We start from the raw sequence: 14,835 nt of genomic DNA, 5'->3' as shown, positions 1-14,835 counted from the left end.
TAGAAATGTAATTTGATTGCCTTTTATTATCGCAATTCCAGTTCCACCACATATGTGCATTGGTTTGAATGTCTTTTTATTGTAAACTGAGTTGTTATTAATTTTGCTGAAGGAAATACAATATAAAGGGAACTGATTTCTAGTGACAGTATTACTTTTTTAAACTTTGAAATATTATTGAAGGGAGACAGCTGGAGAGCCACATATTATTGGTCAAAGAGCCAAATGTGGCTCCCGAGCCATAGGCTCCCTACCCCTGTTTTAAAAAAGCTAGAAATCTGTAACCACTCACTTTCTTATTTTTTTTTTTCTTACTATGGATGTCAACAGGAGCCTATTTAGTGATTTGGTGGCCCTAAGCAGTTCAAGCCATGGAACCCAACAGCCCTAAAATGAAACTATTTGTAGTTTTATAATTTTTTTATTATTATTTTGCTGCCTTTTTCCTATATCACTAAATCTACTTTTCTTTTTAAATTATTTGTTTTCTGGGGCGATGCAGTGGCGCATTAGGTAGTGCTGCCCCTCACAGCAAGAAGGTCGCTGGTTTGAGTATCGGCTGGCTCAGTTAGCATTTCTGTGTGGAGTTTGCTTGTTCTCCCCGCATTCGCGTGGGTTTCCCCCACAGTCCAAAGACATGCGGTACAAGTGAATTGGGTCGGCTAAATTGTCCATATTGTATGAGTGTGAATGTGTGTGTATGGATGTTTCCCAGAAAAGGGTTGCAGCTGAAAGGTCATCCATTGCGTTAAAACATATGCTGGATAAGTTAGCGGTTCATTCTGCTGTGTTGACCCCTTGATTAATAAATGAAAAAAGCCGAAAAGAAAATGAATGAATGAATATTTGCTTTCTAAAAGTTAATTAACAACTAAAAAAATGAATAAATGAAAAATAATAAATTGTATTTAAAACTAAAGCTTTACTTGACGGGACTGCTCCATAATTGGGGGTGTAAGACAAATTTGTATGTTTTATAATTATGTTAAAATTGAAGTTGTAAGACGTTCACCATACAAAATATGATGGAAAATGATGTTTTATGTACTGTATAATTTTTACTTCTAGGTATTTATTGGGGTCCTAACCGGCTGCTTATTTTGCTTATTGGTTGAATCTGCCCCTGGATGTCAGCAGTGAGGGGCATAACACATTACAAGTAACACGAGTTGCATAATAATATAGAGTAACGTGTAAATTAACGCATTACTTTAAAAAAAATGTAATGATATTTGAGTTACTTTTAGTTTATTTAATTCACTTTTTAAAAATAAATAAATGAATTGAATGCATCGAAGAAAAGGAAAAGGGGATAATTTCAATGGACAATGATTTTATTTAAGACAAATAGTACAAAAGTAGAAAACGCATTGTTTTAAACTTTTAATAATCTGTAAATACGGCATGTAGAGCGCTGAGGTAAGGAAGTTCTCAGATAACATTATCTTTAAATAAATATATATATATATATATATATATATATATATATATATATATATATATATATATATATATATATATATATATATATATATATTTGTGCTTTTTTAGTCCATTGTCAGATGCAGAGTAAATGCAAAAGTAGCTCAAAAGTAATGTAATGCATTACTTGCCATAAAACGTAACTAAGTAACACAACTAGTTACCTTTTTGGGGTAGTAACTCAATATTGCAATGCATTGCTTTCTAAAGTAACTTTCTCCAACACTGGATGTCAATGGTTCACATTTTTGTTTTGCTTTTTCAAAATTAAATGATAATATATATATATATATATATATATATATATATATATATATATATATATATATATATATATATATATATATATAAATTTTAAAAATATAATTGTTTTTATTGGTGTTTATTTTATTTCCTTCGTTAAAATTAAAAGAAAAAAAAATCATATTCAAAATGTATCAATAAAATCTATTAAAAATTTTTACATTTATATTTTATGTATTTTGTAACTGTACACACCGTAAGGGCGCATCTCATGTTAATTTGAGGATAAAACATGCTGCTTTTGTTAAATATTCATTGCTGAAAGAAAAATCAGCGAGTAGTTTGAAAACTTGTTTATTTCCATGTTCAAATAAATTACTAATACATACTTTATACAACTGGTGATTTAGAGAAAGAGAGAGAGTCTTTTAATTGTCAATCATCAATACAAAATAAAGGTGCTGAATTCATGTGCAAGAGTGATGCATATTATGCATATCAACAAAATGGCCATCCAAATTACATTAAAAGCATTCGGATAAATGCATGAAGCACTCCAACAACACTGAGGACAACCTTCACACAACACTGATCCTCAGCATTTACATTATGAGTGTTTATTTACATCTATTTAAATAGATAAATATTCATGCTGCATAAACAAAGTTCTATGATATCCATAGTGCAATGTGCTACACAATGTCTGTTATGCTACGATTAGCATTAGCACTGAAGCCTATACAAAAGCTGATGTTTATAAAACGTTCAATCAAATGAAGAAAATATGAACTCAAGGCACAATCCAGCTCACATTTTCAGGACGGTTTCGTTCACTCAAAATCGCATATGCAAAATACAGAAGCGGCGTTGCTACGTGTGGCTTTGTTTGTGTTTGTGAGTGAGAAAGTGTCATGGGTTTGTTCTTTTTTTCTCCATACAGAAGCGGTTGGTCCTTCATGCAGTCTTTAGACATGGATGTGACAGACAATGTGTGTGTCTGTGTGTGCTGAATCAGGTCTGATGGGCCCACAGTGTGACTGTTTTGTCAGCTGAGGAGGACAGAAATGACAGGTCTCTCGTATGCCAGCGGCACTGGATGACTTTGTCCGCATGTTCAGCCACAACAGTCACTGGCAGATTCTTGGTTAGATCTCCTGCAGGACAGCAGTGGGAAGAAAAAAAAACCCTTATTAATTCCACAACGATGCATAAAAAGTGTTTGTTTAGTATCAGTAATAATAATAATAATAATAATAATAATAATAATAATAATGATACTAATACAATTATTAAGTAATTAATATTACTATTAGATTTTTTAAAATAAACAATAATTATAATTTTAATATAAAAATGTAAATAAATGTATATAAACACCATTTAATAACATAAAATGCCATTCACAAGCCAATTATACTTTGGTAATGTGGCAGGTGAACGGTTGGAATTCATTGTAATAATAATAATAATAATTTAAATTATTATTAAATATTTACAAAAGTATTTTACAACACTCTAGGCTACTTTTAAAACAGCAGAAAGCACTCCAGGCTAATGTTATCATCGCACTCAGATAAATGATACTCTAGGTTAGTTTGAAAGAGCAGACAGCACTTTAGTCTAGTTTTAAAATGTTCTCTGGCCTAGTTTTTAACAACAGGTGATGCTATAGGCTATTTTTTAACAGCAGATAGCAGTCTAGGCTAGTTTCTAACAGCAGATGATGCTCTAGGCTAGTTTTTAACAGCAGACGGCACTCTAGTCTTGTTTTAAAACAGCAGACAGTTCTCTGGGCTAGTTTTATCAGCACTTTAGACTAGTTTTTAAAAGCAGATGATTCTCTAGACTAGTTTTTTAACAGCAGATGATTCTCTAGGCTAGTTTTTAACAGCAGATGGCACTCTGGCTAGTTTTAAAACAGCAGATGGTTCTCTGGGCTAGTTTTATCAGCATTCTAGACTAGGTTTTGATAGCAGATGATGCTCTAGGTAGGGTAGGGTTAGGGGTGGGGTTAGGTGAGCGGATTAAAAAGCATTGGATGCAGCTCAGATTGCACTGCACCGAGTCTGCAACCAGACCTCTCTCCTCTAGGCTATTTTTATTAGCACTCGAGACTGTTTTTTTTTTTAAAGCAGATGGCACTCTAGACTAGTTTTAACAGCAGATGGCGCATAGGCTAGTTTTAAACAGCAGACGGTGCTCTAGGCTAGTTTTTAAAAACAGTTGATGCTCTAGTCTAGTTTTAAACAACAGACAGCGCTAGTTAGTTTTTAACAACAGATGGCACTTTAGGCTAGTTTTAAACAGCAGATGGCACTCTAGGCACATTTTTTTTACCAAGAAGACATTGACCTAGGCTAATTTAACAACAGACAGTGCTATCTAGGCTAGTTTTTAAGAGCAAACGGCACTCTAGGCTAGGTTTTAAAACCAGATAACACCAGTTTTAACAGCAGATGATGGTCTAGGCTAGTTTTAACATATCAGACATGCTCTAAGCTAAATCTTAACAGCTGACAGCACTCTAGGCTAGTTTTAACGCCCCATTCACAAGGGGCTTCAGTGTCAACGCTTGACAGAGGGCGTGTCTGAAGTTGAGTCTGACGCAATTGTCATAGCAGCGTTAGCCAATGAAATTAGTCAGCAATAGGCCACTGTCTGAGCTGGTGTATTTGCATACAGCGATCTGATCACTGATCGCTTCTGTCAGCGCTTGAAAAGTTGAGCAAGTCCCAACTTCTGCAGCGAGCAATGCCACTGAAGCCTCGCTGACATATCCACAAAGCAGTTCTGCAACGCCTGAAATCACCTATTCAAAGTAAATGGGAAGCATTGAAGTTGACGCCCTGTGTGAATGGGGTGTAACAGTGCTCTAGGCTGACAGCAGATGGCAATCTAGGCTAGTTTTTAAACAGCAGATTGGTGTTCTAAGCTAGTTTTAACAGCAGGGCCCTGATGATTTAGACCAGTTTTTTAAAAACAGACAGTATTCTAGGCAAGCTTTTAACCATAGCCTACACTCAAATATTTACGAAAAAGTGCACTTGCAAGATCTGCTGAGTCATGCAAATTGACTAGGTCACAAGATTATGTAAACAGCTCACTGTGAACTTTTCAAAATTATTAATGATTATTTTAGGTTTAAGTGGTATTTTTAAGGAATTGGATGCAAGCAGTACATAGCTGTTTGTAGAGCATAGAGCACAACCTGCTGTTGAAACCAAATCTCAGATTCATTATTGAGAATAGCGATAAATAAATAAAAAATTATAAAAAGAAATAAATAATAATAATAAATGCAGAATTGACGCAGAATCAATTTCTCGTTTTTTACAACAACTCTATGTAACACTATAACATAACTGTTTTAAACGGCCCAGTGCTGTAAATGATAGTGTCGTTTGATATATTTCAGTATTGATAGTTATTAAAGTTGCATGTTGATTTACCCTGCAGGTCAGAGATCATGACTCTGCTGTCGTAGGAACCGGTGAGCAGATAATGAGCTCCAGGAGAGAAGCGAACCGATCGGACATCACTGCTGTGAGGACGATACACCTGGACACTTCGGCCTCCTCTGATGTCATACAGCATACAGCGACAGTCCTCCAGTCCGGTGGCCATGAGCCGTCCGCTCGGGTCTACGGCCACTGATGCCACCGCACTGCCTGAAAACACACAGCATTAAATAATTTTTAATTTTATTTTTACTTAACACATAATTATTTGACTGTTTTGGTTGTTTCCACTGGTTTTAAATTATAATATTGTATTTATATAATATTAAATGTTTAATATTATTATTAATAGTGTTAATTACTATTTTAATATTTATTATTATTAAACAGAATTCTGAATTCCAAACCCAATTCAAAGAAACTGACTTTATAATACTGCTAGGGATGTAACGGTATCAGAATTTCACGGTTCGGTAATACCTCGGTATGAATGTCACGGTACGGTATTTATTGAATCATTTATAGGAAAAAACAAAACTTATGAAAATACTCCAAAAAAGTGCCAAAAGTGTCAATGACATACAAATTAGCCATCTATCTGTAAGCTTTGAAACAGGAACTTCAATTTTAATAACAAAAAAATATTAAACCATGTAAAAAAAATAAAGTTTCAATTTAGTATTGTTGAAAACTCATCACATTCAACATTTAATCACTCACTCACTTAGATAGAGATGGGTTTAAAGGAAAATTATCATATAAATATAATCTGGTAAAAGCTGGTATCTCTGTGCATTTACAATGTCCCCTGCAACAGAAAAAAAACCCTCTCATTTGGGACTGAGGTTTCTGGGACAAGAGAGATATGACTTGGCCCAGGTTGACAGCAGTGGGTAACGTTGTGCATTGTCTTTCCCCCACTTGAGAGGGCAAACCATGAGTAAGATAGAGGTCTCATGTCTGCATCAATCTGAACAGTGTGCTGACAACACCGCTATTCAGTACGCGCGCGACAACACAGCTGATAAGAACTCGCGCGACAACACAGCTGATAAGAACTCGCGCGACAACACAGCTGATAAGAGGCTCATTTGAGGTGCGCCTCGCCTTGACTGCATTGTAAACGAGAGCAGGCGTGCGCAGTAAGAGGAGGGCTCAAAAATTACATCAGAAGTCGGACACTTGCCGAATCTCGCTGTTTAGCCACCTGGAAACGCGTCTCGTTCGCGTTTTTTATCGCAGACGAATGACCTCATGAAAAAATACTATGGTGATTTATAGTAAATATTATAGCATTTTTGAACATGTTTTTTCAGTATTGGGTTATGTTTATAGTTGTTGTGATACCAGAACTATAAAATTTAAATAGGCTATTTTATAACATGGTTCAAAAGCTCTACAGTATACATTACTATAGTATTTTTTTTTATGTGGGAGTGGATGCAATAGAAATATCACTGTTTTTACAGAGATGGTCAGAATTACAGAAGATGAACAGCTCATTAACTAAAAGGGTGTATTAAAAATATAATTCTGTATATTCAACAAACGTTAAAAGAATAACAAAATAAACAGCTTATACAGCAAGAAAGCTTTCAAGAAACCTAATTTGGCTACATTATAAATGAAGTAGCCATAGCAAGATGCTTTTGAGTGACAAGTCATGACAAATGTTTGTTTGACAAATAAATTCTTAGGGGGTTAATTATATTGACATGCTTATTAGGTCTATATAAACTGCTTTTACTACAGCCAGACTAAAATAAATAGCCCAAGACTTTCTCCAGAATAAAAACTATTAGACTGTAGAAAAAACTGTGGAAATGTTCTTGGTCTATTAAACATGACTTTTGACTCCACATACATATACATATACATATATAGGCCTATGTGTGTGTGTCTTGTTTACTACACCCTTTTCACTTCTCATATGAAACCACACAAAGATGAGGCATAATGACAAAACAGTCTGATTACCTTTGTATGTCTGAATATATGTATATATTGGATTGACTTTAATGGAATAATGCTGCATAAAAATTACAATACAAAATTCACACAAACATACAAAAAGTGAAAATGACAACAAACAGGACTTAAAACAGAGAGAAATAAAATACAGCACATGCACATCCTAATGATTTATTAATAACATTTAGTTATATTGGATAGGTCACGTTATGTTTTACAAAGATGTGTTTTGTTTTTGTTTGCGTCAGGCCCGGCGCCAGGAAGTCAAAACTGAGGGGGCACTTTAAATCCATAGGGGGGCCTGGTGACTGATTTTGGTCTCTTGTTTCTTTCATTTAGGCTATTTATTCACATGTATTATTACTTTGCATTACTGCCTAAGTTACTGACCTAAGGCAGTAATATAGGCTACGTTTTAATAGTAATAACAATATGCAGTTTCGCTATTACGAATTTTATTAACGATGGTAATGCATACCGCTTATTAATGCAGACGGATCATGGCTTCAGTGCCAAACGAGTGCCTTTAAATCATATGTTATTCTCCTTATTTCCGTTTTATTTCAAATAACAGGCCTATGAATGTTTAAAGTTTTAGGTAAAGATGTCAAATTATGCCCACACATGCAAGCTGACCCACGATCAGACTATTCGTAACCGGTAAATAAATATAGTGAAATCAGCTTAACCGAGTCATCCCGCTTCACGTAGCCTATATATTATCCAACCAACATCATTGTTAGGGAAAAGCTAAATGTTACAATTTAATGTCATTTAAAACAATTACTTAGTTAGCCTACATTTTAAGGCATTAGTGTAGCCAGAAAAATACCTAAAAAAGACGCCAAAATTCACAGTTATTACCGTGGAAATTGGTTAAATTTTGGCACGGATGACACGCAACTCAATATGCTATATAACTTTTTTTAATCATTTTAAATGTAAAAACAAAGATTTATCTTAGGCTATCATAAGTGTGCTTTTTTCGTGATATATTGTAAACCATCATAAACCATTAGGTTAGGCCTACCCGTCATTTTATTTATTAATTATTTTATTTATTGAGCCTTTTTTAATAGCTTGTTTTCAGGTTATTTTCATTTTAGGGCCATGAGTTACAAGTCAAAACAAACTCGATATGTTGTATTTTAGCTCTTAAAATAGATTACACTATATTTTATGTTGTTTAATTTTGGATGAGCAAATAGCAGTATAGCCTAAATTAAATATTTTTAAAAGATTATCATTCTGCCTACCTGCAGCGCACGAGGTTTCTCGGTTGATCCGCGGTAAATCCACTTAAGCACTATAGCTACCTATTCCATTTATAACACTGCAAACTTGACTTCGCAGGGCGATCATCTTTAAACCCAAAAGGCATTTATTATGTGTTATACCTTGACTGCTGTTGCATAATGGGATGTTTCTCTACACAACTGTAAAATTGCGCTTTTTAGCAAAATGAAAGCAAACATTTAAAGGGTTCTGCGTTTTGTCAATTTTAGCTTAATTGTAATAATATTAATAATAATATTAATAAATAAATTAAAATATTATTTATAGTGTAGCCTACTGTAGGACTGTGCAGTAAACTATTTATTTTTATTAAAACATTTTTATTAGGCTACATCTTCCCAAATAACTAATTAATGACTGGCAGTTGCGTCTCTGCTAAAATTAATTTAACAGCAAATTTCTGTTTTTTCCTTTTAGAGCTCAAGAGAGTTGTGTTTAAATAATTAGTTAACCAAAACATGTAATGAATTAAGCTGCTCCTATCATGTCACCCATTTTCTCCCTTGTGAGTTGAGTGCGCCTCCATCGCCATGTGCATGTTTTAAAGGCTATTTACGGGCGCACCAGACCTGACGCGGGTACCGTATCTCTGAACTATAGAACTAGCTTTAATTTCACAATTTTCATAATTCAATTGCTATGTCATATATTTTAAAATATTTAAATGTGTGTTCTTAAGGTTGGAACGACGGGGGTGTTAATAATTAATGACAGAAAGAATTTTCAGTTTGAGTGAACAATCCCTTATGAAAACTGGTGGGGCACAAACTCTTTCTGAGTGGGCAATGCCACCCTTTGCCCCCCGTAGCGCCGGTCCTGGTTTGCGTGTAAATCTAAATAAATAACCATATGTAATGCTCTTTATGACTTTCTTTTTATTATCATCGAAAATACAAAAAAGGTATTCAACAAATCCAGGTATAAACCTTAGTAAAACAAGATAATAAAGTGTAATGTGTCAGTCTCATCCAATCAACATTAAGCTGTGTCGTCAGCCAGTAGTTTCCCATCATGCTTTTGGTAACGCAGTCTTTTGAGAGCAACTGCGGCCGACTGCTCTATCTGAGGTACCCGCCTCGCGATCGCGAGAGTTTTTTGGCGCACGTCAGCGTGACATCAAAGCGAGGCGAAGGCAAGGCGGACACATTTCTAACCGGCATGCATCTTGCGGTGATCACCGGTGATCGATTCTGCGCAGATTTTGGCCAAGTCAAACGAGCCTAAGAACTCGCGCGACAACACAGCTGATAAGGACTCGCGCGACAACACAGCTGATAAGGACTCGCGCGACAACACAGCTGATAAGGACTCGCGCGACAACACAGCTGATAAGGACTCGCGCGACAACACAGCTGATAAGGACTCGCGCGACAACACAGCTGATAAGAACTCGCGCGACAACCCCCCTAATCAGTACGCGCGCGGCGACAACACCCGCTTTAGAGTTTTCCAGCTCTTTTTCATCCCCGCTTCTAGCAGCACACTCCATTTCTGCATTACTGGATCTGTAGCGACAACAGACCGCAAGGGATGATGGTCAAGCATGGGCTGATGGGAATTGTAGTTTTCGCTACCTCCCGTTCGCTTCATTCGCCTGAGCAAATTTTCTCAGAAGACCTATAGTTTTACCGAGTCATGCGACTTCGGTAATATCAAAAAAAATTAATATTGCGGTATGACGGTATTTACAATACCGTTACATCCCTAAATACTGCTCTTTTAGTTTTATCAGTTCTTTTAAATTATGTGGTTGAATTGATTAAACAGAGCTCTTAATGATTCATATGCAAATGACTGAGTTTGGTTTGAATCATTTTCAGTGGAGTTTCTCCCATAGAACACAAACTGTAGGAAAGTTAATGATAAAACATTTGTCTTCAAGGAAGATGTTCTAACAACGCTTGTAAAGGAACTGAACAAAAACACACTCACCTGTCCCATGCAAAGTCGTCCCAACCACCTTCACACAGCTGGGCACACGCAGATCCCAGAATCTCACCGTCTTATCCTGAGAGCCAGATGCAATCATCCACCCGCCCCACGTGTACAGAGACAAAATGTGCCCTAAAACAGTTTACAAAGCACAATATGACATCCTGATAATAACATTCTATCTTCAAGGTACATTATTGCCCTCTGACATTTCTGCTTTTCCAAAAAATTAGGTCTCTAGAAACTCTGCCTTTAGAAAAAAAAAACTACTCTTCTCTGATTGGTCAGATGACTCTTCTCTGATTGGTCAGATGGCTAAACTGTTCACTGATTGGTCAGATGACTGCTCTGCTCTGTCTGGTCATGACTTTACTCTGCTCTGATTGGTCAGATGAATCTACTCTTCACTGATTGGTCAAATGATTCTACTCTTTACTGATTGGTCAGGTGACTCTTCTCTTCTCTGATTGTCTAGTTGACTTTTCTTTTCTCTCATTGGCCAGGGGACTGCTCTGATTGGTCAGATGTCTTCTATGATAGATCAGATGGCTCTACTATTCTCTGACTGGTCAAATGACTCTACTCGGTCAGATGACTTTACTCTTCACTGATTGGACAGATGACTGCTCTGATTGGTCAGATGGCTGTTCTCTTCTCTGATTAGTCAACAGAATTATATGTAATAATATTTTGTTTTTCTTGATTTTTGCTCTTTTTCAAATTAATTTAATAATTTTCCCTAACATGTAAAATCAGTCTTCTAGTTATTGGACTTTCATCGCTATTTTTGTTAGATAAGCTCCAGATTTGGCTTCAATACTGAATAATCTAATGTATATGCACTAAAAAATATTGTAAAGCATCCTATAGCAAATATTAAATTAAATGAGAGACTTATGAAGGGTGCCTTACAAATGCTACGCTTTGTATAATTTTTTTACATACAGCAGTGCCTCTGTGTATCAACTGCCAAGTCAAATACACAAAAGGTCAGTATGCATGAGTTCACCTGTGTGTCCACTCAGCGCATGCAGTCCCTGTCCTCTCTGGCAGTCCGTAGTGTAGATGTTGCAATCTCCAGCTCCAGCGCTGATCAGGATGGCACCTCCGCTCTCGGGACCCTCCATGAACGCCAGGTCTCTGATGGTGCCGTCATGCATACTGAACTCTAGATCTGGTCCTGCAATCCAAACAAACACACACATGCACACACAACCACATTAACCCTTCAACAACCATAAATAAACAGATTAAAGGATATATTTCAAATAAGATTAGATTAACACACACACACACACACACAAACACAAATTACCTGTGGCATTGCAGGTGTCAGCGTTGAAAGGAAGAACTTTGACATACTTGTCATTGGAGCCTGTGGCAAGCAGCTGCCCACAGGGGCTCCAGGCCACACAATATATAGAGCCCTTATGGTGTTTAATACGCTTGAAGCAGATGTCAGGCTGTTTTACTGGAGCTTGTGGGCTATATAGGATGAACATACAGAGGCAGAACAACATTTTTGTGTCTTGTTATCTTCTTTAGTTAAAAGTCAAATTTAAATGCTCATCCTTACTGAGAACCAACCTGGTTTTGAGGGACTGTGGGTAAGTACAGACGCGCAGTGTTTTGGAGTTGGAGCCAATAGCATAGAGCATCCCAGATGGGTGGAAGGCGACAGCACGCACCGCCTGCGTGTCCTCCAGAGTCTGCACTGCTATGAAAGGGGATTTGGGCTTCTCATCCTGGAACACACTGTCATAAAATATCATTTAGATTAAGGCCTCAAACTGCGTTCATTTAAAAAAAAAAAGAAGTGTCAAAATGTTTGGAAACCTCTGGTTGACCAGCACTGGGGACTCATCCAGAGATGGAATCCCTCGTACTCCTCCTTTATGAGGGGTGCTGCTGATCACCGCTGTCTTTATTCGTCCCGGGCCGGTCTCTGGGGTCTGTTTACTGCTTTCACTCGCTGACGTGCCGTTACACTGCTGAGCCAAAGCCTGAACGTCTTCACCCAAATCCTCCATTCCCACATTCAGCTCCTCCAGTTTCTGAATGGACCTACACGAATGATAGAGAAAACACTGAGGCCTTTGGATATCTGGAGAACAGTGTAGTGGAAGATATATGACATCTGGGAGAGGACGACCTGCCTCTCTCGACCCCCATGGCTCTGCGCTGGTCATGAAAATTCAAAGTTCACCCAAAATAAACAAATATGATTGGCTAAGATTGACAACTGGAAAACTTGGATGTGGAAAAAACTGGCGTACTAAGAACTTTCGAAAATTGAAAAATAATTAAAAAAAAGAAAAAAGAAAAACAATATAATAAAAACATAAAAACACTTACACAAGCAGCCATTTTTTCTATTATAAATCAAATCAAATCACTTTTATTGTCACATCATCAGCGGCACGTGTGCTATGATGAGTGAAAAGCTTAGATGCTGGCTCCAGACAGTGCAAAATACAGACAATGCAAATACAACGACAATGCAAAATACAGACAGTGCAAAATACAACGACAATGCAAATACAGACAGTGCAAAATACAACAGCATACTCCCAAAATAAAGGACAATGTAAAATTGGCAGTGTTGACAGTGATGTGTACAATGAATAGGTGTAGCCATAGCTGTAGACAGTATTGTTTTAAGTATGGATTGGTTAAAGTGCAGTGCATGCTACATATTGATGGTGTGCAGTAGTGATATAATATAATATAATATAATATAATATAATATAATATAATATAATATAATATAATATAATATAATATAATATAATATAATATATGAATTATTACATCAAAAATAAATTAATCATTAAAAGCAATGAACATAAAAATATACATTTATTTCTGGTAAATCATAAATTTGGCAAAAAATCTGATTAATAGGTTACAAAAGCAACAAATAAACAAATGTTTATAGCATGTAACAATAAATATCATTATTTTATTATTTGAATTAAAATACCAAAATTTACATATTTAGTCTATGTATATATAACAAATATATATTACACAAATTACAAATCTCTAGTTTAAATTATTTTTTTCTATAGGAAGCTTTACAATATTAATAATAATATAGATTAGTCATTGCTAAAGCTAATCTAACATAGTACCTTACATTAACGATACAAAAATTTGTATCCAAATTTATGTTACAGAAAAATCTAAAATAAAAATTAAAAAACTGAAAAATCATGAGAATCAAAAAAATGTATAAAAATGTGTTGTTGTGGACGATGGCATGGTCGTAGGCAGTGGTGAATTAATTAACTATCTGACCCGCATGGTCTTTGTTTTACCCATTACTAGGTCCAGAAAAAATCTGCTGACATTTTTTGCTATTTCTGCACAGAATTTTATTAAAGATCTGTGGATTTATGTAGAATGATTTGGGGAGTATAATAACTAAAACCTTAATAGATGAACTAAAAAAGTAATACCTCTTCAACTTGTATTTAATGTTTACAATGCAAATTCAATTAGATCCACTTTATTTGGTAATATTTGGTAAACAAAGTATGTATCTCATTTAATATATATATACTAAACGACAGAAAATATTATTTTACAAACTGTATTGTAAATAAATTACATGAACATTTTCATATTAGCCAATAATTATAATGAAAATTATTTCAAAACTGAGTAAATATAAATTTACACACATTTACACAAGTACATAAACAATAAATATATTTATAGGGTGGGCCATTTATATGGATACACCTTAATAAAATGGGAATAGTTGAAGATACATTAGTATATGTGATTGATATATGAAAATTTTTAAGATGGGTGGTGACCAAGGTGGCCATTTTGAAGTCCAATTTTTTTTTTTTTTTTTTCAAGGGGAAGGGGGTCATTTGACAACAAACCTATAGGGAATTTCACAAGAAAAACAATGGTGTGCCTGGTTTCAACGTAACTTTATTCTTTCATGAGTATTTACAAGTTTCTGACCATTTATAAAATGTGTTCAATGTGCTGCCCATTGTGTTGGATTGTCAATGCAACCCTCTTCTCCCACTCTTTACACACTGATAGCAACACCGCAGGAAAAATGCTAGCACAGTCTTCCAGTATCCGTAGTTTCAGGTGCACATCTTGTATCTTCATACCACAGACAATTGGATTCAGATGACCCCAAAGATAAAAGTCTAAGGGGGTCAGATCAGGAGACCTTGGGGGCCATTCTACTGGCCCACAACGTCCAATCCACTTTTCAGGAAACTGTTCATCTAGGAATGCGCGGACCTGACACCCATAATGTGGTGGTGCACCATCTTGCTGGAAAAACTTGCACTGATAAAACATCTTGCAAACGTTAAAACCAAGCACACAATTGTTTTTCTTGTGAAATTCCCAATCAGTCTGATGTGTCAAATAACCCTTTCCTATTTTTTTGTTCCAACCCTGCTTTGATACACTTACC

General features: G+C 35.8%; 1 protein-coding gene across 3 annotated transcripts in view; it reads right to left on the bottom strand.

Annotated features, from left to right (window-relative positions):
- Positions 1–2,063: 2,063 nt before the first annotated feature.
- Positions 2,064–14,835, bottom strand: part of wdr47b (WD repeat domain 47b) — a 34,688-nt gene continuing 21,916 nt past the window's right edge. For all 3 annotated transcript variants that reach the window (NR_130148.1, XM_087303086.1, NM_001201421.1), the window contains 7 exon segments: positions 2,064–2,879; positions 5,175–5,393; positions 10,383–10,514; positions 11,392–11,562; positions 11,698–11,867; positions 11,970–12,137; positions 12,219–12,446. Coding sequence is in view for 2 of the 3 variants with exons in the window: in XM_087303086.1 (XP_087159212.1) it covers positions 2,737–2,879; positions 5,175–5,393; positions 10,383–10,514; positions 11,392–11,562; positions 11,698–11,867; positions 11,970–12,137; positions 12,219–12,446 (1,231 nt within the window). In the remaining variant the exon portion in view is untranslated.

This window comes from Danio rerio, chromosome 22 (genome assembly GCF_052040795.2).
Source record: "Danio rerio strain M-AB ecotype USA chromosome 22, GRCz13ab, whole genome shotgun sequence".
Classification (NCBI taxonomy): Eukaryota; Metazoa; Chordata; class Actinopteri; order Cypriniformes; family Danionidae; genus Danio; species Danio rerio.
Note: the sequence above shows the minus strand (reverse complement) of the source record. Positions and strands in the feature narration are given on the sequence as shown.